General features: G+C 44.7%; 1 protein-coding gene across 6 annotated transcripts in view; it reads left to right on the top strand.

Moving 5' to 3' along the window:
• The window catches only part of nktr (natural killer cell triggering receptor), a 245,398-nt gene that overhangs the window by 216,404 nt on the left and 3,199 nt on the right, over nucleotides 1-25,795 (top strand). For 4 of the 6 annotated variants that reach the window (XM_059971739.1, XM_059971737.1, XM_059971742.1 and 1 more), the window contains 2 exons: nucleotides 458-538; nucleotides 5,955-6,423. In XM_059971739.1, the coding sequence (XP_059827722.1) occupies nucleotides 458-538; nucleotides 5,955-6,054 (181 nt within the window). In that variant the 3' untranslated portion in view covers nucleotides 6,055-6,423. Of the gene's footprint in view, nucleotides 1-457; nucleotides 539-5,954; nucleotides 6,424-25,795 lie in introns of those variants that run through there. The other 2 variants (XM_059971738.1, XM_059971740.1) reach the window with 2 other exon arrangements.

A 25,795-nucleotide genomic window follows, 5' to 3' on the forward strand; every position in this document is an offset into this window, starting at 1 on the left:
CTACTGAGTTCTTCCAGCATGTTGTGTGTTATCTCTTGGTCATCAGCCAGAGGATGTGGAGCAGAACATTCTGCTCACAGACCATGATGCCAAGGGAGGATGTCTAAGGCTGCTCACCTACCTACCCCCCACCCCATCATCTCTCTGTTTCCCTTTGCCGGATCTATTGAGTGCTTCTTCCAGATTTGTTGGTGCAAGCAGCCTCTGTGTTCCCTGCAGTGAAACTCACCACAGCTCACTCTGTGTAATTTGATTCACCATGGCTCTCGATGCAGTAGAAATTATTCCATTAGGTTCTTTGATAAGTGCTAGAGTGCATTAACTGGATGCTCGAGTTCCACTGAAGTGCTTGACAGTATCTTCCGAAACTGTCTTCCATGAAGTGCTGTCACAATACACTTACAAAGGAAATGCTTTGTGGTAATTGCTGTGATTTTTTTCCCCCTCTTGATTCCAGGTCAGATTCATATGATAGTTACGATAGTAGGAGCAGGAGTCGGAGTCGAAGCCGCAGTTACCACAAATCTCGAAGGTCCAGGTAAGAGAGTATTCCCACTGTCTGCATTAACCTGCCACCTCTCCCAAAACAACAGCCTTTTCATTCCTTCCTACATCATCATCAACATTATCTGCTGTGTCGTGAGACGTAGGCGATCATGGTCTTCAGACCATGATTGTTCTTGGCAAGTTTTTCTGCAGAAGCAGTTTGCCATCGCCACTTTCTGGGCAATGTCTTTACTCTTGTTGGGTGACCCCCCACCCCCCTCCCCCCCAGCCATTATCAACACTCCTCAGAGATTGCCTGGCAGCAGTGGTCACATAACCAGGATTTGTGATATGAACCAGCTGCTCATACAACCATCGATCACCCTGACCAGGGGCTAAGCAAGTGCTCCACCTTGCCCAAGGGTGACCTACAGGCTCTTGGAGGGAAGGAGTGCCTTACATTTCCCTTGGTAGAGATGTGTCTTCACCCTGGCAGCCCCTCCTCCCTTATAACTCTCCATTTTTCTTTCATTCCTGTATCTTTCTAAGAGTCTCTTAATGTCTCTAATATATCTGTCTCTACCACCATCCTTGACAGAGCATTCCACACACCCACTACTATGTGTGTAAAACAAAAACTGACCTCTGACATCCCCCCCCCCCATACTTTCCTCCACCTCTGCCCATGAACACCTACCTCTCCAAGAGACACTAAGGACCATTGCAGTTTCCAGAGTGCAGTGATTGCAGACCTTCCTCTTATCAAAAGCCTTTAACATAACAATGTGCCCAAAGACCCTCCACAGAGACACAGTTTGATAAGGCTGTAGGGGCAGGTCTTCACACAGGAGAGTGATAGTGAAAGGAATCCTGGCTGCTCAAAGCACAGCCATTGACAATTTTAACCAAATTAACCATGGTAAGTCAGTCAGCACATGAGGGATAAGGAGCTGAGCATGAATAGTCACAGACAGCACTGCTTTGGATAAGTTCAAGCTTACAGTGGATAGAATGAGGGAAGTTGATCAGCAGCAAAGTGCAGTGATTGGGTTTAGAAATAGCAAAAGCACAAATGAAGATTTTAGTAGATAGGTGAAACATGGAATAAGTTGGAAGTGGGTGGTTTCAGTAAAGATTGGGATTTGTTATCCAAAGTTTGTCTCAGGATTCCTTGGACAACCAAGGCTGCAAGCACTCTGGTTCCAGTCAGGCAGATACTGATGAGTGAGGAGAGGGAGTTGTGTACAATGACATTGACTGGGACTTTTCCTAGATATCTTCTGATGTGGATAATTTATAATTAAGCACAAGAAGAGAAGTCAGGGGCTTTGGAAAGAGCAGAGGAACCAGCCATCTCTGGAGCAGCAGTTCTATATTGGACTAATCCAGGCACCATGAGTACTGATCCCACCAGGATAAAATGAAGCTTGACACCTGGTCAAATATCTTTTCAGAATCTAAATATACTACCTCTACAGATATCCTCTCTCCTGTTACATCCTCAAAGAATTTGAGAAAATTTGTTGTGATTTACCTTTACTAAAAACTAGGTTTAATTGCATACAGTCTTCTCTTAATGATTACCTCCTTCCTCTTTGAGGTATGTCTTTCCTCTTTGGTTTATGTCTTATCTCTGTGTTTGCCCAGTCCATGTTCAATAACTCCTCCCACATACTTCTATAAGTGTCTATATTTAATTTGAAGACACTGGTTATGGGCCTATGTTCATCCTCAAACTCCTTTTGGAATTGTGCTTACTTACACCTGAGTTCTTCCAACACAAGATCTCTTATTAATCATTGCTCATTACGTAAAAGCAAATCTCAAATAACCCGTACAGGGGTAGACTCTGCAATGCACTGCTCTGAAATACAAACAACACATTCCATGAATTCTTTTACTGTACCCTTACTAGTCTAATCAAGATGCAGATTAAAATCGCCCATGATACTTGCAGTTCCCGTCAAACAGGCTCTTGTTATAAAGATAAGGAGTAGCTTTATTTGTCGCAGTACATGGAAACTCATTGAAATGTGTCGTTCGAATTAACGGCCAACACAGTCTGTGGATGTGCTGGGGCAGCCCGCAAGTGTTACCATGCTTCTGGTGCCAACATAGAGTGCCCACAAGTTGCTGACTTTAACTTGTATGTCGTTGGACTGTGGGAGAAAACTGGAGCACCTGAGGGAATCCCACGCAGTCATGGGGGAGAACGTACAAACTCCTTATAGACAGCAGTGGGGAAGAGTTACCCTAACTGCTACACATTTATCCCCATTTATGCTCTGATCTACTGAGTTCACATTTTGGTGGTCTACAGTCTACTTCCACACGTCTTCCTTTCCCCTGCTATTCATGATTTCAGCCCAAACCAATTCCACATCACCATCTAATTACGAGCAGAAATTCTGCAGATGCTGGAAATTCAAGTAACACGCACAAAATGCTCAAGAAACTCAGCAGGCCAGGCAGCATCTGTGGAAAAGAGTACAATCGATGTTTTGGGCAGAGACCTTTAAAAAGGTTACTATCCACTGCCTTCATATCCCAACTCTGCTCTGGTATAGTGCATCATTAACACCGCCAGCCCACTTCTTTTTCCCTCAGCCTGTTCGGGAAAGGTGAAATATTGGACACCCAGTCTTGCAGCCATATTTCTGTAGTAGCTGTTGAGTCATACTCAAATGTTGCTTTCCACTCATCTGTCTTGTTGCAAATGCTGTGTGCACACAAATAAAGAATGTTAAGCTTTGATTTTTTTTAATTTGTAGCCCTGGATTTGCTCTGTTATGCATATTATCTTTTACATCCTCTGTCTTGGCCTGTTGCACCGTGACCGTCGGTCTTCTCCTCACTCTGTTGGGCCACTGCTCTTGATTTATTAAAACCTGCTGTTTGCGCAGCCCTCCGCCATCACAGTTAGTTTAAGTTGCCCTCTGCAACCTTAATTGATGATTCACTAGGACACTGGTCCCAGCATGATTCAAATGCTCTCTCCTTCCCTAATATCAGTCCCAGTGTCCTATGAAACAGAATACATTTCTCGGCCTCAGTAGGATTTGAGACGTGCATTTACCTCTCTAATCCTATTTATCCTTTAACAATTTGCACGTGGCTCAAGTAAGAATCTGGAGATTATCACCCTTGTGATTCTACTTTTCACTTTTGGCCAGAGCTCCCCACAATCCGTCAGCAGAACTTCCTTCCTTGTCATAGCTATGTTGTTAGTGCCATGATCACCTTCCCTTTCCAAGTTCCTCTCCAGTCCAGAAGAAATGCCCTTGGCACGTAAGCATGTACCACCAGGCACAAACACGGCTTCCATCTTACTGGTATCAGACTATTGAATGGGTCTCTTGTACGGATAAGATGAATTCTTGACTTCATAATGACTTTGTCATTGTCTTGCATCTTATTGGCTGATAGCACTGCACATTCTCTGTAACTGTCACACTATATTCTGTTACTGGTTTTCCTTTGTATTACGCTAATGCACTGATGGGATGAAATGATGTGTTTGGATGGCATGCAAAACAGATTTTCACTGTACCTCAGTACATGTGACAATAATAAACCAATTAGCTAAAGCACCAAGCAGGCATGTCATTTGGAACTCTGTTTGCTTCAGTCTATTCCCCTAGTGTTGGCGTTCCATCTACATTCCTTCTTCTTTGACTTTAATGTCTGCCTGTGCCGCAAACTGTTTGCAAATCCTCTTTGCAGTCCCCACCCTCATCCAGACGGAGCAAGAACCTGCACCTGTTAGCTGAGGGTAAGGGCTAAGGCTCCTCTGGGCCCCCCTACTTGCCTCTTCTGCCTTCACATCATAATGTCTCTGACCATTCACTGGTTTAAAGGCAGTCAGTATCAGATGCATGAAGGACCATGTGGAGTCTGGATAAGTCTCCGTCTCCCAGACTTGTGATAATGTTTGTAGCTCTACTGCAGCTCATCAGGTCTGAGGCTCAGGTCCCACACCACCGGGTTCAGGAGCAGTTACTATTCTTCACCCATCAGGCTCCTGAACCAGCACAGATAACTTCACTCAACCTCCACACTCCATTAATTCCACACCTATGGAGTCAGTTTCATGGACTCTACAACTCACGTTCTCAACATTGCTTATTTACTTTCTTTGCACTGTTTGTCTTTTGCACATTGGTTGTTTGTCACTCTTAACGTATAGTTTTTCACAAATTCCATTGTACTTTATTTTCCTGTGAATATCTGCATGAAAATAAATCTCAAGGAAGTATATGGTGACAAATATGTACTTTGATATTAAATTTACTGTGACTTGCACTTGAGCTAAAGTTTCTTGGGCATCTTTTCATACATTTTTACTGGAGCACTATGAATGAGTTGGCTGACAAGTACCCATTGGAAAAGGTCTTATAAGACCATCAAGCCTCCCCAGTTCAGGTATTAAACCTTGCTCATCATCAGCTTAAGATAATGCAGTATCATAAGACATAGGAACAGAATTGGGCCATTCAGCCCATTGAGTCTGATCCATCATTCCATCATAGCTGATTTATTATCCCCCTAAACCACATTTTCTTGCCTTGTCCCCGAAATCTTTGACGTCCTGACTAACCAACAACCTGTCAACCTCCATTTTAAATACACCCAATGACTTAACCTCTACAGCCATCTGTAGCAATAAATTCCACAGATCCAATATCTCTGTCTAAAGACATTCCTCCTCATCTCTGTTCCAAAGGGACATCCTTCTGTTCTGAGACTGTGTCCTCTGGTCCGAGACTCCCCCGCTGTAGGAAATATCCTCTCCACATCCACTCTATCTAGACCTTCCATTATTTGATAGGTTTAAATGTGATCTCCCTTTATTCTTCTAAACTCCAGGGAGTACAGGCCCAGAGCTGTCAAACACTTCTCATATGTTAACCCGTAACCTGGGATCATTCTCATGGACCTCCATTCGTCCTTCTCCAAAGTTGGCACATCCTTTCTTCAATAAAGGGGCCCAAGCGTCATCTAACCAACGCCTTAATAAAGTCAAAAGACATGGGAGCGAAATAAGGCTATTTTGGCCGATTCAGTCTGCTCTGGCATTTCATCATGGCTGATCTATTTTCCTTCTCAACCCCATTCTCCTGCCTTCTCCCAGTAACCTTTCACACCTTGACTGCATACATCCAATGACCTGGCCTCCATAGCCATATGTGGCAACAATTTCTAAAGGATTTCAGCATCCTCTGGCTAAAGAAATTCCTCTTCATCTCTGTTCTAAAGGGACATCCCTCTATTGTCAGAAGATGTAAGCCTCAGCATTACATCCTTTTGTATTCTAGTCCTCTCGAAATGAAGGCTAACATTAGTATGGCAGTAACTCATCATGTGAAAGGTTCTCGCTTCCTTGGTCGCACTGAGAAGTTGGTCTGAACAAGGATTAATGATGTCCTTTCTTTCCCCCCACCCAAACGGCAACACTTTCTCTCGGGCAGAAGCCGGGACAGAAGCTACAGATCATACCGCTCGTATAGCAGGAGCGACCGGAGTTACTCCCACCACCGGAGCCACAGCGAGAGCAGCAGGTACAGCTGACGGACAGACCTCCAGCCCTCGTCCTCCTGGAACACTTCCCTCCTTCTCTCCCTGCACAGATCCGGAACTATTTATTGGCGACAGATTCATTCGCTTTTCTTTAAACTTTGGGAGAAACTGCAGTGAATTAGAAATTCATGGTTAATGCTGCAGTGAGTGGGTGGGAGGAAGAGGGGAGGCTCTTTTGATCTTCGGGTTTTTTTTTGCAAATTGTATTGAATTAAACTCTTTGCAGCTCTTGCTGAGAGGAACTGTAATTTGTACCTGCAGTTTTGTATGTAAGCAATAGTATTTACACTTATGTACTGTACTTAACTGCATAATTCTGTCACAGTTTAAAGGGAAAAATAGTAAATTTTCATAATTCTACCTGGTCTCCCTCCATTTTTAAAAAGGTAGATTATCAAAAAAAAAATTAAAAGGTATATTTTGAAATGGTTTAAACAAATTTGTATGGAATTATTATTGTAGGCTGATGAATTATAGAATTGTTTGCAACATACAATGCGAAATCACAAAAACAAGGATCAACAGTGGGCCTCTCTCTTCAAGCCTGCCCTCACATTTGGTATGATTATGGCTGATCTGTGTTGGTTTCAGCTCCTCTTCTGCACCATAACCTTTTCTTTGCAAACACGAGATTTAGCGGAGATGTGTAGAAATTTCTTTCAGTGGGGGAGTGAATCTTTAAATCCACTGTCCTGAAAGTGGTCATTAGAGTTATTGAAGGTGAAGGTAGACAAATATTTGAAAGAACAACAAAGTAAAGGTCAAAGGTGAGGCCACGCTCAGGTTCCAGGAGGAACACCGCATGTTCTGTCTGCTCAGTCTCCAACCTGACAGCATGGTGTTGATCTCTCAAACTCCAGTCATTTCTCCCTGCTCTCCTTTCTTTTTCCACTCCCAATTCTGGTTCCATTCTCACTCCCCCTCACCTGCCCATCACCTCCCTACAATGGCCCTTCTCTTTCTCCGATGGTCCACTCTCCTCTCCAATCAGATTTCTTATTCCGCTCTTTACATCTTCCACCCCTCATCTTCCAGTTTTTCACATTGACTTACCTTCCCCCTCACCCACTTTCACGTATCACCTGCCGGCTTGTGCTCCTTCCATTCCCTCCAACATCTCATACTGGCTTCCACCTCCTTCCTTTACAGTCCTGACGAAGGGTCTCAGTCCGAAATGTCAACTGTGCTTCTTCCTACAGATGCTGCCTGGCCTGCTGCGTTCCACCAGCATTTTGTGTGTGTTGTTTGAATTTCCAGCATCTGCAGATTTCCTCTTGTTTGCATTTTTATAATAAATAAATAATTACAGTTTCAATTACTATAATCACCTACTAAACTTTATCATTTTGAATACAGTGGGGTGCATTTATAGAGTTACATATTTACAATGTTAGCACATCCCAACCAGCAGAACCCCTTTGAATACTCAACACTGATGTCTGTGCCAAATGCCTGAGTAAAGCACAATGTTTTACAGCACCAGCAACCCGGGTTCAGTTCCTGCTGCAGATAGTCAAGGAGTTTGTACATTCTGCCTGTGACCACGTGGATCTCCGAGAAACAGAGATGCAGCTTCAGCAATGTGCTAATAGGAAGATTCATCTATTGTCTTCCCCATATAGTTTCAATGGGATGGAATCAGAATGTCCACACCAATGACCACAAACTATCAGTTGCAGGTTTTATTTCCTGAAAACTGATTATTCCATAAAGTCATAACTGCAGAATGATGTCTAACAAGCTACAAAGAACATGCTGGAGAAACTCAGCAAGTCAAGCAGCATCTGTCAGAACAAAGGAATTAGCAACATTTTGGATCAAAACCCTGCATTGGACTGAGTGGAGAGGGGAGATAGACAATATTGAATGGGCAGGATGTAGGGACAGAGGTGAGATTAGGGCCTGAAGTGTTGGGTACGAGGCAGGGTGAGGGATAATGGGCAGGTGGAACCAGACACAGGAGAGAGAGGCGGGTAGATGAGAGATTAAGGCAGACAAAAAGAAAGCGGATGGAGCCAATGGGGGAGGAACATATCAGTTATCTGGAGAGGCCAGCAGATGGAGAAGATAGGAAGAAATTGAGGTTTCTAAGACCAGAGGTTTAGAGGAGATCTGAGGAAATTCTGTACTGTTTGACTTCGATTCTGTGACTTAGTCCTCAGCATATACGTTTATTATCCATGCTCTCATAACCAGGGATCCAGTGACAGCTCTTACTACACAAATCACCCCATCATACCCGGCATCCCCACAGACAGTCCTGAGCCCACTCCATTTCACTGCTTGTCCATGTTACATTCAAAGGTTCACCCTTTCTCAACATCACTGATGCACGATACTGCTCATCCAGCAGTTGGGTCACCAAAGCATTTTCTAGTGGCTGCCATCTTCAGACTTGGCTGTATCTTCTCCCTGGCACTGTCCATGTCTGAGTCAAACCTAGTGACGAATTTCATCCCAACATGTTGGCTCCATCACCAACATTGGCCCCATATAGATCTGTAAAATTGCTTCCTCTTCTCCTCAGTCACTGAAACTCCTCCCCAAGACTTGCTATCCCCAAAAAGCAAAATGCCACACCTGCCCATTCACCTCTATTCAGGGTCTGAAACAGTCCTTCCAGGTGAGGTAATACTTCGCCTGCAAGTGTGTTGACGTCGGCTACTGTATCCAGTGCTCCTGGTGTGGCTTCCTCTACATTGGTGAGGCTTGAAGTAGATTAGGGGATCAATTCACCGAGTGTTTTTGTTCCATCTGCTGCAACAGGTGAGATTTCCCAATAACTACTCTCCACAATTCTACTTTCCATTCCCATTCTGACATGTCAGTCCACAGCCTTCTCTTCTACCATGATGAAACCACTCTCGGGTTGGAGGAGCAACACCACATATTCCATATAGGTAGCCTCCAATCTGAGGGCATAACTATCGATTTCTCTAATATCCAGTAATTTCTGCCCCCTCCCCTTCTCTCCTTTTCAATTCCCTATTTTGACTCCCCTCTTCTTTTCTTACCTGCCCATCACCTCCCCTGGTGCCCCGCTCCATCCCCTTCTCCAATAATCCACCCTTCTATCAGATTCCTTCTCATTCAACTCTTTACCAATCTCTTACAGTATTGTGCAAAAGTCTCAGGCACATGTATAAAGCCAGGGTACCTTTGTCAACATGGAAGGGAGAGCAAGTTTGCAAATCTGACAGGAACAAAGGGTGTTGGGAACAGTGAGAGTGGATCGCCATGGGAGGGGTGTGGGACAGATGGCAGAGGAGGAGTGCCAGGGGCAGTGGGGCTGGCGGTGCAGGTACACCCAGCCCTGAGACAAGGTCATTTGATTCTAAACAATTGTTTTTTTGATCATTACAGAATGTCTCTTTGGTGCTTCCTGCTCCCTCCCCTCTCCCCCTTTTCCCAACCATAGGGCGGATGGTAGAAAAGCTAAGAAAGCATGTGAGACTGTCAGGAAGGGCAGGCAGATGGCAGGACAAAATTGCAGCCATTAGAGATGCAGGATCAAAAAAGGCAGCAAGTACACTATTCAAAGTGTTGTCTCTCAAAGCATGGGGTGTCAGAAATAAGGTGAACGATCTTGTTGCTCCATTACAGATTGCGTGGTATCACTGAATCGTGGCTGAAGGATGGTTGTAATTCGGAGCTAAATGTCCAATGTTCCACGTTGTATCAGAGGGATAGGAAGACAGGCAGAGGGGGTGGGCTGGCTCTGCTGAAGAATGGCATCAAATCAGTAGAAAGATGTGACATAAGATTGAAAGATGTTGAATCCTTGTGGGTTGAATTAAGAAACTGCAAGGGTAAGAGGACCCTGATGGCAGTTATATTCAGGGCTCCAAACAGTAGCTGGGACTCGGACCACAGATTACAACAGGAAATAGTCATGGGAGATTTCAACATGCAGATTGACTGGGAAAATCAAGTTGGAAATAGATGTCTCTTGAGTGAGTTTGTTGAATGCCTATGAAATGGCTTTTCAGAGCAGTTTGTTGTTGAGCCTATGAGGAGATCAGCTATACTGGATTGGGTGTCATGTTATGAACCAGAGGTGATGAAGGAACTTAAGGTAAAGAAACCCGTAAGATCCAGTGATACAAAATGATTGAGTTCAACTTGAAATTTGATAGGGAGAAAGCAAGTCAGTGGAGTAAAGGAAATTGCAGTGGTATGAGAGGAGTTGGCAGGGATGACAGCAGAGCGGCAATAGCATGAGTTTCTGGGGAAAATGAGGAAGGTGCATGTTTTCCAAAAATGAAAAATAGATGTATTCCAAAAACAAAGAAATACACAAATGGAAAAATAGTACAATTGTTGAAACACCTATGGGTACAAAAATCACCTGGACCAGATGAACTGCACCTAGGGTTCTGAAAGAGGTAGCGGTAGAGATTGTGGAGGCATTAGTAATGACCTTTCAAAAATCATTGGACTCTAGCATAGTGCCAGAGGACTGGAAAACTGCAAATGTCACTCCACTCTTTAAGAAAGGAGGAAGGCAGCAGAAAGGAAATTATAGACCAGTTAGCCTAACCTCAGTGGTTGGGAAAATGTTGGAGTCAGTTGTTAAGGAAGAGATTATGGAGTACTTTGTGATACAGGACAAGATAGGACTTAGTCAGCATGGTTTCCTTAAGGAAAACTCTTGCCTGACAAACCTGTTGGAATTCTTTGAGGAAATTACACATAAGATAGATAAGGGGGGCATAGTGGATGTTGTATATTTGGACTTAAAGAAGGTCTTTGACAAGGTGCCACACATGAAGCTGGTTACCAAGTTAAGAGCCCATGGTATTACAAGAAAGTTACTGTCAGGGTTAGAGCATTGGCTGTTTGGTAGGAGGCAGCAAGTAGGAATAAAAGGATCCTTTTCTGGTTGAATGCCAGTGACTAGTGGTGGTCTGCAGGGGTTGGTGTTGGGACCGCTTTTTATGCTGTATATCAATAATTTAGATGGAATTGATGGCCTCAGAAGGACTGACAGATTAAATTGAATTGAATTGAATTTATTACTTGCATCCTTCATATACAGGAGGATTAAAAATCTTCACATTGCATTTCCATCTAAATGTGCAATAATTTATAATAAATAGTATATACAACAATATAACATAGAAATACAGTTGTATCAGCATAAATTAGTCAGTCTGATGGCCTGGTGGAAGAAGCTGTCCTGGAGCCTGTTGGTCATGGCTTTTATGTTGTGGTACTGCTTCCTGGATGTGGAGCAGTTTGTGGTTGGAGTGACTTGGGTCCCCAGTGATCCTTCGGGCCTTTTTTACTCAGCTGTCTTTGTAAATGTCCTGAATAGTGAGAAGTTCATATTGACAGATGTGCTGGACTGTCCGCACCATTCTCTGCAGAGTCCTGCAATTGAGTGAAGTACAGTTCCCATACCAGCCAGTGATGCAGCCAGTTAAGATGCTCTCAATTGTGCCCCTGTAGAAAGTTCTTAGGATTTAGGAGCCCATACCAAACTTCCTCAACCATTTGAGGTGAAAGAGGCGCTGTTGTGGCTTTTTCACCACACAGCCGGTATGTACAGACCACGTGAGTACCTCAGTGATGTTTATGCCTAGAAACTTAAAAGCTGTTCATCCTCTCAACCCCAGATCCATTGATGTCAATAGGGATAAGCCTGCTTCCATTCCTCCTGTAATCCACAACCAGCTCCTTTGTTTTTGCGACACTGAGGGACTGTTGTTTTCTTGACAGCACTGTGTCAAGGTGATGACTTCTCTGTAGGCTGCCTCATTATTATTTGAGATAAGGCCAATCAGTGGAGTGTCATCAGCAAATTTAATTAGCAGTCTGGAGCTGTGGGTGGCGACACAGTCATGGGTTTACAGAGAATAAAGGAGGGGGCTTAGGACGCAGCCCTGAGGGGCACCTGTGTTGAGGGTCAGAGGGATAGAGGGGAGGGAGCCCACTCTCACCACCTGCCAGCAATCTGACAGGAAGGCCAGGATCCAGCTACGCAAGGCAGGGTGAAGATGAGGAGAACGGGCAAGAGAGTGGCAAATGAAATACAATGTTAGAAAATGCATGGTCATGCACTTTGGGAGAAGAAATAAATGTGCAGACTATTTTCTAAACAGGGATGAAATCAAAAAATCTGAGATGTAAAGTGACTTGGGAGTTCTTGTACAGAACATCCTAAAGGTTAACTTGCAGTTAGAGTCAGTGGTGATGAAGGCAAATGCAATGTTAGCATTCATTTCAGAAGGTCCAGGATACAAGAGCAGGGATATGATGCTGCTGAGGCTTTAATAAGGCAGTGGTGAGGTCTCACCTTGAGTATTGTGAACAGTTTTGTCTCCTCATCTTAGAAAAGATGTGCTGGCTTTGAAGGGGGTTCAGAGGAGGTTCACAAGGATGATACCAGGAATGAAAGGGTTACCGTACGAGGAGCATTTGATTGTTTTGGGTCTGTACTCACTGGAACTTAGAAGGATGAGGGGGGATCTCATTGAAACCTTTCGAATGTTAAAAGGCCTAGACAGAATAGATGTGAAAGGATGTTTCCATAGTGAGGAAGAGGGCACAACCTCACAATAGAGGGTGTCCACTTAAAACAGAAATGCAGAGAAATTTCTTTAGCCAGAGGGTGGTGAATTTGTGGAATTTATTACCACAGGCAGCTGTGGAGGCTGGTTGTTGGGTGTATTTAAGGCAGAGCTTGATAGGTTCTTGATTAGACACAGTGTCAAAGGTTATGGGGAAAAGGCTGGGGAATGGGACTGGAGAGGGGATAAAAGGATCAGCCATGATGGAATAGCAGAGCAGACTCAATGACATATCCCTCTGCTCATTAGACGACCTACCAAGATGCCACTTAAGTGTTGCTACTGTTCCTGCCTCCACCACCTCCTCTGACAGCTCATTGCAGGTCCCAGCTATTCCCTTTGTGGAAAATAAACTCTTGAGTCTATCCTGGTTCAGATCACATATCTTGTATTTCCACTATCCTGCACTCTTAGAAGTGATTCGGCCAGCACAGTCCTAGCTGATTTGATATGACTCAAATGACCCATTTCACTGTATGTTTCAACATACAAGTGACAAATAAAGCTCATTTTTACTCCCATTACAAATGACAAGTGGGTTCCCTGGGACAGTTGGTTGCAATACCAGCTTTGTTGATTTATTTAATTAATTAACTTCTCTCTGTTTTACAAAAGGATTCTAAGTGTATGGGCTTTGGGAGTTAGCAAACAGAAGTCCCTCTGACAGATGTTTCATGCATTAAAAGATTGTTAGAGCTGCCATTGGACACTAATTCAAGCTCCCTCCTGCCTGCAACACTTAACCCTACCTCCAATCACAAACAATGGTGCTCTCTGGGCGAGAGATTGGCATTGGAGAGGGTCCAGTGGAGGTTTACAAAAATAACTTGGGGAATGGAAGTTCAGATTCACTCCCAAGGATGTGCTCTGGGACAGCCTGCAAGCATCACCACTTGTTCTGGTTCCAACACATTCACAAAACAACACAAACAATAACAGGCAGCAAAATAAGCCCCTTTCCTCCTCTCACACATAACTGGACCCCCATGCCCAGGACAGGCTGTCTTTGAGGCCTCCAGTCCTTGTCTCACTCTGGCCTCCATCTTTGGACTTTGCCCTTGGAGTCACTAATCACAGGTTTGACCTTCGGGCCTAGACTTACAGACTTGCAAGGTCCTCCAACCCCCATGACTCCTTCAGGCCTCTACCTTAGGGTTCACTGTGTGTTGGACTTCAACCTTCAACTTTGCCCACCAGGCTTCATGCTAAGAGTTCTTTTTGTAATCAGTAAGTTTGGATACAGTCTTATGGGACTCAAGATCCCAGGAACTGCAAGACATAAATCATCCACGTAAAGAGATTAACAAAAAAGGAGTGTTTAATGGCTCTGGGCATTTACTCACTGGAGTTTAGAGGAATGATGGGGGGAAAATGTCATTAACACCTATTTAATATAAGCAGTGTGGTTAGTGTTATACTTTACAGCGCAAGCAATCGGAGGGTCAGGGCTCAATTCCCGCCACTGTATCGTACTGTGACCGTGTGGGTTTCCACTGGGTGCTCCAGTTTCCTGCCACATTCCAAAGCTGAACAGGTTAGGGTTAGTAAGGTTGTGGGCATGCTATGTTGATGCCGGCAGCACATTGAACACCAAGCACCAACACTCAGAGCTGTAATAGCATCATACTAGCCGTTACACTGCGGCACTGGATCAAGACAATCTTTACGGGCAGCCCGGGGTTACAAACGTCTGAATTATGGATCCCCTACATATAAATAAGTTCCCATAACATTTTTAAATTCTTAAGTCTGACATACATACACGTGTTTGCTCATACAAACAGCAGAACTAGTTTCCTCTCTCTCCACTTTAAGTTGCTCTCTCTTATCAGTCTTGTGTGCTTTTAATCCTATTCACTACAACACTGTGGAGGTATGGCTACCATATTGAGTGATATTTCCGGCTTGTGCATAGAATCAACATACTAAGGCCAAATATAAAAACGGAACCCATTTGTAATCCAGGGACATTGTGTAATACCTATTGAATTGAATTGACTTTATTATTTACATCCTTCATATACATGAGTAAAAATCTTTACATCTCCACCTAAATGTGCAATTTATAGTAATTTGTAATAAATAGTATCTACAACAGGATAGTTAATATAGCATAGAAATACAATTGTGTCGGCGTGGATTAATCAGTCTGATGGCCTGGTGGAAGAAGCTGTCCCGGAGCCTGTTGGTCCTGACTTTTATGCTGCGGTACCGTTTGCCAGATGGTAGCAGCTGGAATAGATTCTGGTTGGGGTGACTCGGGTCCCCAATGATCCTTCAGGCCCTTTTTTACACACCTGTCTCTGTAAATGTCCTGAATAGTGGGAAGTTCACATCTACAGTTGTGCTGGGCTGTCGGCACCATTCTCTGCAGAGTCCTTCGATTGAGGGAAGTACAGTTCCCACACCAGGCGGTGATGCAGACAGTTAGGATGCTCTCAATTGTGCCCCTGTAAAAAAGTTCTTAGGATTTGGGGGCCCATACCAAACTTCCTCAACTGCTTGAGGTGAAAGAGGCGCTGTTGTGCCTTTTTCACCACACAGCTGGTGTGTACAGACCTCGTGAGATCCTCGGTGATGTGGATGATGAGGAACTTAAAGCTGTTTCCCCTCTCAACCCCAGACCCATTGATGTCAATAGGGGTGAGCCCGTCTCCATTCCTCCTGTAATCCACAACCAGCTCCTTTGTTTCTGCGACGTTGAGGGAGAGGTTGTTTTCTTGACACCTCTGTATCAAAATGCTGACTTCTTCTCTGTAGGCTGCCTCATTATTATTTGAGATAAGGCCAATCAATGTACTATCATCAGTAAATTTAGTTTGCAGATTGGAGCTGTGGGTGGCGACACAGTCATGGGTATACAGCGAGTAAAGGAGGGGGCTTAGGACAGAGCCCCGAGGGGCAGAGGTGAGGGAGCCCACTCTTACCACCTGCTGACGATCTGACAGGAAATTCAGGATCGAGCTGCACAAGGCTAAGGCCTCTGAGCTTCTTGTCGAGCCTGGAGGGAATTATGGTGTTGAATGCTGAACTGTCGTCCAAGAACAGCATTTTCTCATAGGTATCCTTCTTCTCCAGATAAGTAAGGACAGTGTGTAGAGCTATGGTTATTATGTCATCTGTGTTGGTAGGCGAATTGTAGGGCATAAGGTGTGGGTGGTAGCAAGCTACAGATGTAGTCCTTGACCAGCCTCTCAAAGCATTTTCCTGCTTAAAAGTTCTTCTGCTATGAAAAAGCAGTGTGCCCTGCTGGTAGAATGTTTTGGTTTCAACTAAGAAGCCCAACTGTTCAGCCAATCGGGATTGTGGGGAAGGGTTTTCTGAAGGACCGTAGTCTGGTTCAGGGATTTTTGGCAGGAGCGGAGGAGTGAGACAAAAGGGAAGATGCCGCAGATTGCTGTTGGAATGAGAGGCTCTGTTGCACAAGGTGCTTTGTGAAGAGGAATGGCTCCAAGGAGGAAGGGCCAATACTCCTGAGGGAGAGGCGGTTTGTTCGAGTTGCACTTCAAGAAAAGTTGGGTATGTGGTGTGTGCTTTCACTCAGTGTGGGTCCAGTGCATGAGTAAGTAATAACTCCTGTATGAGCTCCAATGCCATGTGTACATTGGACTGGTTTACTGTAATGGACCCTTTTCTTTTTCCTATTAACTGTTTGATAAAGCTGAAAATTGTACATATACTTTCTTCATAATTTTTTGTGGAGTACAATGTGTTATTTCTGGCCAACCACCAATTCTGTATTCACTTAAATCGAGGTTTCTTCAATCAGAACATCACGACATTCCTGTTTGATTGAACCCCAAATCGTACCAACCCTAGACTCACATTGTTTATGAAAGATGGCCTTCTCACTGCGGAGACTCATGGCTGTTAGCAGAGCTAGATAACAAGCCAAGTTTGCATAGGAGCCCGGTGAGAGGGTGACATCTAAAAGAGGCAGTGCTGGGAGTTCAAGGTCGATTCCAAAATATTTTCCTGTATCGACCAACAGAGGGCACTCCTAACCTGAATTTGAACATAGGTCCAGCAACCAACCAGTTGTGATTGCAGAGAATGAGAGAAAACCTCAGAGAGAGAGAGGGGTCAGTTGAACGTTTGGTTCTGTTCCCCATTGACGTTGATGCTCATGAGCAGATGGTTGTGTTGGATTTCCTAGACACCTGACTGGGATTTGAGTGCCCACTCTCTGAGTCACCTCTCCACAGCCAACCCACCCCAGTTACAAATGCCTTTTGCTAGCTGGAGCCATAGAGTCACAGAACACTAAACACAGAAGCAGGCTCTTTGGTCCATCTAATCCATGCTGAACTATTATTCTGTCTAGTCCCATCAACCCACACCTGGACCATAGCCCTCCATATCTTTCCCATCTACCACCACTTCCACTGGCAGCTCATTCCACACTCTCTCTGCCCTCTGAATAGAAAAGTGCACCTTCATGCTCCTCTTAAACAGTTCACCTTTCACCCTTAACCCATGACCTATGATTCTAGTCTCACCCAACCTCAGAGGAAAAAGCCCGCTTGTGTTTGCCCTATCTATACCCCTCATCATTCTGCACCCCTCCATCAAATCTCCCCTCATTCTCCTCTGCTCCAGGTGAATAAAGTCCTAACGACTCAATCTTTCCCTGTAACTCAAGTCCCAGGAACATCCGTGTGAATTTCTCTGTGTTACTGCTCTTCCTCTCTGCGCATTACATCTTCTGGGCCACGTGGATCCACCTCCAAACCCTCCACCCTCCAAGATCTCTCCACTTAAATCATTCTATTGTTGCATACAAGAGAGGCTGTCCACCTTTTCTGTCTCTGCTGACTCACAGAGCAATTTGATCCAATGCTAATTTTCCTTGTGACCCATTCTTCCTACGTTCCACCACCACTGCAGCCTATGCAGTTTCAGATTCCTTCATTCCACTGCTGGTGGGTGAGGTAGTAGCCTGCGTCCGAAATTCTGGAATCCCTCTCCGAACCTATCAGAACAGGAGTGATGTTACTGGAGAAGTAGTCCAGAAGCTGTCTAAAACTTCAGAGACTTTAAAAGTCCCAGTGGACTGGAAACGTGCTCAGTTGCATCTCATGGGTGTGGGCTAAGGCCGCTGTTCTACCCTCTCTATACCCATGACTGTGTGGCTAGGCACTGCTCAAATGTTATTTATAAATTCACTGATGACACAGCTCTTGTTGGCAGAATTTCAGGTGGCAGTGAGGAGCCGGTAGAATACAGAGGAGTGAGATAGATCAACTGCTTGAGTGGTGTCACAACCACAACCTTGTACTCTGCGTCAATAAGAACATGACTTAATTGTGGACTTCAGGATGGGAATGATGTGGGAACACACCCCAGTCCTCATCGAGTGGAAAGGGTGAGCAGTTTTGAGTTCCTGGGTGTCAACATCTCAGTGGATCTATCCTGGGCCAATAAATAGATGGAATTACGAAGAGGGCACGACAGTAGCTACATTGCATTACAAGTATGAAGTGACTTAGTATATCACCAGATTTCTACAGATGTATCCTGGAGAGCATTCTAACTGGTTGCATCAACGTCTAGTATGAAGGCACAATGCACAGGATCAGAAAAAGCTGCAGAGCCCAGCCACCCATCATGGGAACCAGCATTGAGGACATCTCCAAAAGGCAATGCTTTAAGAAGACTGCACCCGTTACTAAGGGCTCTCACCACCCAGGACATGCCCTGTTCTTGTTGCTACCATCTTGTAAGATCCTGAAGTCACACGCTCAATGCTTTAGGAACAGCTTCTCTCCTCAGCCATCAGATTTCTGAACAGTGCATGAACCCACAAGCACCACCTCCCTAGTTTGCTCCCTTTTCGCACAATTTATATGTTTTTATACATTCTCATTTTAATTTATTGTACACTTTATGTATTGCATGGTGCTGATACTGCAAAACAACAAATTTCACAATGTCAACACGAGGAAATCTGCAGGTGCTGGAAATTCAAGCAACACACACAAAGTGCTAGTGGAACTCAGCAGGCCAGGCAGCATCTATAGGGAGAAGCACTGTCGACGTTTCAGGCCGAGACCTTTTGTCAGGACCCTTCACAATGTGTCAGTATTAATGGATCTAATTCTACAATACCGATTGATTACTTCTGTCGTATAATCTGTAGGCAAAGTGCTGTTCTTGCTTCTGAAACTAGAGGGCTTACTGTCAAACAACACCTCCTTCATTGATGTCCCAAGGGCAGGAAGATCTGTCATCCTTAGCTCAATCTAAGTGTGAGCCCAGAGCCACGAGTCTCTTCCTGAACAGAGCAGGAAGGCATTCAGTCCATAAACCATAAAATATAGGAGCAGAATTAGGCCTTGGCCCATTGTCCGCTCCACCGTTTCGTCATGGCTGGTCCAATTTTCCTCTCAGCCCCTGCCTTCTGCCTTCTCCCTGTATCCCTTCAATCCCTGACCAAACAAGAATCTATCAACCCCTGCCTTAAATATACATAAAGACCTGGCCTCCACAGCTGTGTGTGGCAAAGAATTCCACAGGTTCACCACTCTCTGGCTAGAGAAATTCCACCTCATCTCCATTCTAAAAGGACACCCCTCTTTTCTGAGGCTGTGTCCTCTGGCCTTAGGCTCTCCCACCATAGGAAACATTCTCTCCATATCCACTCTATCAAGGCCTTTCACCATTCGGTAGGTTTCTAGTGAATACAGGCCCAGAGTGATCAGACGCTCTTCATATGACAAGCCATTCAATCCCGGAATCATTTTCGTGAACCATCTTAGAACCCTCTCCAGTTTCGACACATCCTTTCTGGGATAAGGGGCCCAAACCTGCTCATAATACTCCAAGTGAGGCCTCACCAGTCACAGAACATAGGATAATTCAGAACAGGAACAGGCACTTCAGTTCCCCATTTCTCTGCCAAACACGATACCAGATTAAACTTAATCCTCCTTTCTGCACATGGTCCCTTTCCCTTCATTCCCTGCATACTCATGTGTCTAACTAAGCCTTTTAAACACCACTATAGTATCTTCCTCCATCACCAACCCCCAGCAGTCCATTTCATTGCTTGCTGTATATAAAAGAGTAATTGCCCTGTAAATCTCTTATAAAAGTCCCCCCCTCTCATGTTAAGCATGTGACCTCTAGTATTTGACGTTTCTACTCTGTGAGAAATGCTCTGACTGCGTACTCCATCTACAACTCTCAGGTTTCCTCTCAGTCTCTGCCACTAGAGGTTGCCACTTTGTCCAACCTCTCCTTAAAGCTCATACCGTCTAATCAAGGCAGCATCCTGGCGAACCTACTGTAGATACCAGATACTGGAAATCTCAAGCAACACACAAATTGCTGGAGGAACTCAGGCGGCAAGTCCTGGTGCATGGGTCTTCACCTGAAATGTTGACTTTTCCCCCTCCATGAATGCTGCTTGACTTGCTAAATTCCTTCAGCATTTTGTGCGTGTTATCTTGGTGAACCTCTTCTGCACTCTTCCAAAGCCTCAGCATAGGCACCACAGCAGTGTAGTGGTTAACACCACAGTTTTCAGCACCATCGATCACCAATTGGGGTTCAGTTCCCTCTGCTGTCCATAAAGAGTTAGTACATTTTCCTGTCACAGGGTTGGGTTTCCCACAGGTGCTCTAGTTTCCTCCCACATACCAAAGGCATACAAGTTAGTAAGGGTTAGGAAGTTGTATGCATGCTACATTAGCACCAGAAGCATGGCAGCTCTTGCGGGCTGCCCCCAGCACATCCACAGACTGTGTTAGTTATTGGTATGGATGACATTTCACTGTATGTTTCAATGTACACTTGACAAATTAAGTTTCTCTTTATATTCTTTCTGTAATGGGGCTGACCAGAATTAACACAATACTCCAAGTGTAACTAACTGAAGTTCTGTACAGCTACAACAGGACTTCCTGGTACTCCTGCTCAATGTCCCAACAGCAGCTCTACCCAATGTACCACTGTGCCGACCGTCGTCAGCGTGGGGACTTTATGGAACTGGTTGTGCTTGTGATGTGGTCAAATTCACTGGGAAAGAGCTGGATGATGTCTGGTCACTTTAATCACTGACTTGTGTCATGAAATTTATTGTTTTTGAGCAGCAGTACAGTACATAATAATTGCTATAAGTTACAGTAAAAAATATTAAAAATAAATAGTGGAAAAAGAGTAAACCAGTGAAGTAGTGTTCATCGGTTCATGGACCGTTCAGATATCTGGTGGCAGAGGGGAAGAAGCTGTTCCTAAAATGATGAATGTGTGTCTTCAGGCTCCTGTACTAATGGTAGTCATGAGAAGAGAGCATATCCTGGATGGAGAGCACCCTTAATGATGGATGTCACCTTCTTGAAGGAGGCGTCTCCTTTTGAGGATGTCTTCAATGCTGGGGAGGCTGGAGCCCATGAAGAAGCTGATGAATTTCAGAACCTTTTGGAGCTTTTTCCGATCCTGTGCGTTGGAGCCTCCATACCAGACGGTGATGCAACCCGTCAGAAAACTCTCCACGGTACATCTGTAGGAATTTGCTAGAGTCTTTGGTGACAGACTAAATCTCCTCAACTTCCTAATGAAATATAGCTGGTGTTGGGCCTTCTTCATAATTGCATCAATATGTTGGGCCCAGGATAGATCTTCAGAGATGTTGACAGCCAGGAACTTGAAACTGCTCACCCTTTCCACTGCCAATCCCTCAATGAGGACTGGTGTGCTTTCTCTCCATCTACCCTGCCCGCAGTCCACAAAGGGCACTCAGTCTAACTTACTCATGCTGTCCCATGTGCTTATCTGCACTATTCCCATTTCCCTACTTTTGGCCTATATCCCTCAAAATCTTCCCACATCCCTGTTGAAATGTTTTATAGACTTCTTAATTGAGCCCACATCCACAGCTTCCCCAGCAGCTCATACCATATACTGACTACCCGCTAATGAATGACTTGCCCCTTATATCCCCTTTACATCTTTCCCCCTCCCCCTAAATCGGTGTATTGGAGGGAAATGAGGATTCCTCTGTTGTGTATTTCACAGAGACATGGCTCACTCCAGACGTGGCAGATACATTGGCTAAGATCTGAAGGCTTCTCGGTACACCGGATGTACCAGACTGCTGCTTCGGGCGGGGGGTGGTGTCCGTGTTTCATGATAAACTCTTTGGTGCTCTTGTCGCACTCTTGCTCTCCCGATGCCCATCGGTCATCTTACTAAGAGAGTTCTCCTACGTGATCTTGACCGCAGTTTACATACCACCAAAGGCTGCTGTTTAGCAGGCACGAGGTTGAGTGCAGCAATCAGCAAACAAGAAGCAGTCTACCCCAACATCTTTTAAATCATTGCTGGGGACTTCAATCAGGCTTATTTGACAAAATCTCTGCCCAATTAATCTTCATCATATCACCTGCAGCACCAGGGGTCCCAACACACTCAACCACTGTTGCACTACGATTAGGAATGCCTACTGTTTCATGCCTAGACTGCATTTTTGAAAATCTGATAACTTGGCTGTCCTCCTACCTGCATACAGGCAGAGGCTGCAGAGATAAGGATAACAAAGTGGGTGGTCATGGGAGTTGGAGGAGCTTCACGTCAGTGGACTGGGCCATGTTCAAGGACCCATCAGAGGATCTAATCAAATACACCATGGTTGCCATGCACTCTACAAATATAGTCATAGACCCAAAATCATTCAGTCTTCCCTAACCAGAAACCATGTATGAACCATGAGGTCCAGATCAGTGGTGTTCAACTCTGGCAGCCAAGTTAAATACCAGAGGTCGAGGTACGATCTCCGGAAAGCCACTTCCAGTGTGAGGTGGCAATTCTGGGCCAAACTCAACAGGTGTGGCAGCGATTGAATGCTGTAAACTCCTACACAGTGAAATCAAGTGACAATGCCTCACTCCCAGATGAGTTCAATATCTTTTATGCTCACTTTGACTGTCAAAATATGTATGTTTTTTCACAAATTCCCACAGCCCCCTACGACACTCTCATTCCAGTCCCCAAGGCTAACTTGAGGGCATCCCTCAGGAGGGTGAACTCAAAATAAGCATCCAGACTAGACAGGGGTTACCTGACAGAGTATTAAAGACCTGTGCTGATCAGCTGGCTGGAGTGTTCAGCGATTCACTCTCACCTCTCACTTCAGCAGTCTGAGGTACCCACTGCGATGAAGTGCTTTGAGAGGTTGTTGATGAAACATATCAACTCCCATCTGAAAAGTGATTTGGATCTGCTCCAATTCAATTGTTGTCAGAAAAGGTCAACAGAAGATGCAATTTCATTGGCTCTTCACTCAGTCCTGCAATATCTGGCCAAGGATACTCTTTATTGACTAAAGCCTGACATTCAATACTATCATCCCCTCAAAACTAATCAATAAGCTTCAAAACCTTGGCTTTAAAACCTCCTTGAGCAAACTGCATTCTAAATTTCCTCACTTGCAGACCCCAGTCAGTTCAGATTGGCAAGAATATCTCCTCCACAGTCTTATTTAGCACAGGTGCACCACAAGACTGGGCTTAGCCCCCTGTTCTACTCTCTTTATACTTATGATTGTGAGGCTAAGCACATCTCCAATGCCATATTCATTTGCTGGTATGTGTGTGGGTGTATGAGTGTCACATTTATTGGCTCTAACGTGTTTCTTATATTTACTGTGAATGCCCACAAGTAAATGAATCTCAGGGTTGTATCTGGTAACATATATGTACTTTGATAATAAATTTACTTTGAACTTAGAATTTTTGAAAATTCAAAACATTGAAATGTGTCATTTGTGTCCAGGACCAACACAGTCCAAAAGGATGTGCTGGGGTCAGCCCGGAAATATTGCCATGCTTCCAGCATGCCCACAACTCACTCACCCTTTGCTGGAGGAAACCGGAGCACCTGGATGAAACCCATGTGGTTATGGGGAGAACGTCCAAACTCCTTACAGACAGCAGTGGGAATTGAACCCATTCACTAGCATTGTAAAATGTTATGCTAACTGCTAGGCTACCGAGCAGTCCCCTTTCTCCCTTCCTACAACTGAGCAACCAGAGAGACATGCAGCCTACCCAACGATTTGTGGAGTTGCAGCACGATGTCCCAGCACCTGTACTCAATGCCTGAGTGTTCCACACAGGAGGAGCACCAAATGGGTATGAACTGTACTCATGGTGGGCACTTCAATGTCCACCAACAAGTGAGAACCACCAATGGCCAAGCTAGTCAACGTTTGAAGGATGAAGTGTCCAAACTAGGTCTACTGCAGCCGGTTGGAACACCAGCCTTGTTCACTGCATCCTCACCAACCTCATGCACCTCTCCATGATTGTGTTACTCTCACAATATTCTTTGAACTGTTCAGATCTTAATTGAGGTCCATTATCTGATTTGTGACACAGGCAGCCCATGTCTACGGTAAATGTTCTCCAGACTGTCTCTGTAATTGTAGAGGTCAAAATCAAAATGACAATAAAAGTTGACTTGACTTGACTTCATATTCATAAACTCAACTGTAGTAATCAACTACTTGTAGAATGGAATGATTTGTTGGTAAAGGTCCAAGCAAATCAACAGCTACCTCCTGCTGAGGACCATCTGGTAATGGTGTCAGTTTTGGTGGTTCTGGAGGGTCAGGTCTAGATACAGTTTGGCCTCCATGACAAGTTTGACAGTATTTCTCAGCTGCTTTATCCGTACCCAGCCAGCAAACCTTGGCGTTTTGTACCAAACTAAGTGTCCTTCATGAGCTGGGGTGTGCAAGGCTTTAGGTAACACAATCAGTGTCCCTTTGAGGATAAGACGGCACGCAGCTCATTTGCAATGGGTACATATGTTTTACAGAGAAAAAACAGAGAAATTGAGCCTCTTGGCAGAAGGCTTCTGAGGTACAGAGAATGAAGATTGTTGGGAAAAGAATCGGAAGTGAGAAGATTGAAGGGATGTTGATAGGGAGTGGAACTCACTGAAGTTGGTCCGGTTGCATTAACAACTGGTATGGCGACACCAATGCGCAGGATCGAAAGAGTTACTTATTCGCAGAGCAAGAACGGCGGAGAGGCATGGTTAGACCTGTTGAGTCACGTTAGTAACGGTGCACATCACAACTGGGAGACTCAAAGCGAGCCCGCCCAAATGAAAACATGCGCACTCGCAGGTCCGCGCCCTGGAGGCCCAATCGATTCACCGTGCAATGGGTCGGCCTGCATATGCACTTGCCACATGCTCGCAATTGCTGCAATGCGATTCTGAAGAAGATTGCAAGGAGTGGTGAACTCATCATGGGTACAGATTGTTCCCCACTATGGAGGACACTGGTATCCCAGGCTGGCAAACAAGACCTTCAGTATAAGAGCAGAACCAGACCCTTCTGCCCATCAAGTCTGCTCTGCTATTCCATCAAGGCTGCTTTATTCTCCCTCTCAACATAATTCTCCCCCTCAACATAATTCTCCCCGTAACCTTTGATTCCCTTACTAATCAAGAATCTAGCAACCTCTGCTATAAATACTTCCATTGTGGCAATGAATTCCACAGAATCATCACCCTCTGGCTAAAGAAATTACTCATTTCTGTTCTGAAGAGAGGTCTTTCGATTCTGTAGTGCTAGACTCCCCAACTATACAAAACATCCTCTCTATATCCAATATACCGTAAGCTAGGTTTCAAAAAGATGCCCCCGCCCTCATTCTTAATTAAGACCCCACACCATCTGGGGCTAGTCTTCTACTCGATAGCGCCGTTGGTCAGGAGCCCAAGGACCCGCTGCTCAAGGTCCATTAACACCTTCGTATTCTCTTGAATCAGTCTGTCAAAACCTAATTCTACCTCAGATTATATTTTCTTCAACTTGCACTAATATCATTATCGAAAACAAGAGAAAATCTGCAGATGCTGGAAATCCAGGCAACACACGCAAAGCGCTGGAGGAACTGAGCAGCGTCTGTGGAAAAGAGTACAGTGGATGCTTCAGGCTGAGACCCTTCATCAGGTCCGGAGGAAAAACAGATGACGAGTCAGAATTAGAAGGTGGAGAGAGGGGACAAAGAACCACAAGGTGATAGGTGAAACCGGGAAGGGGTGAAGTAAAGATTTGGGAAGTTGATTGGTGAAAGAGATACAGGTCTGGAGAAGGGGGAATCTGACAGGAGAGGACAGAAGGCCATAGAAGAAAGAAAAGTGAG

This window comes from Hypanus sabinus, chromosome 6 (assembly GCF_030144855.1).
Source record: "Hypanus sabinus isolate sHypSab1 chromosome 6, sHypSab1.hap1, whole genome shotgun sequence".
Taxonomy (NCBI): Eukaryota; Metazoa; Chordata; class Chondrichthyes; order Myliobatiformes; family Dasyatidae; genus Hypanus; species Hypanus sabinus.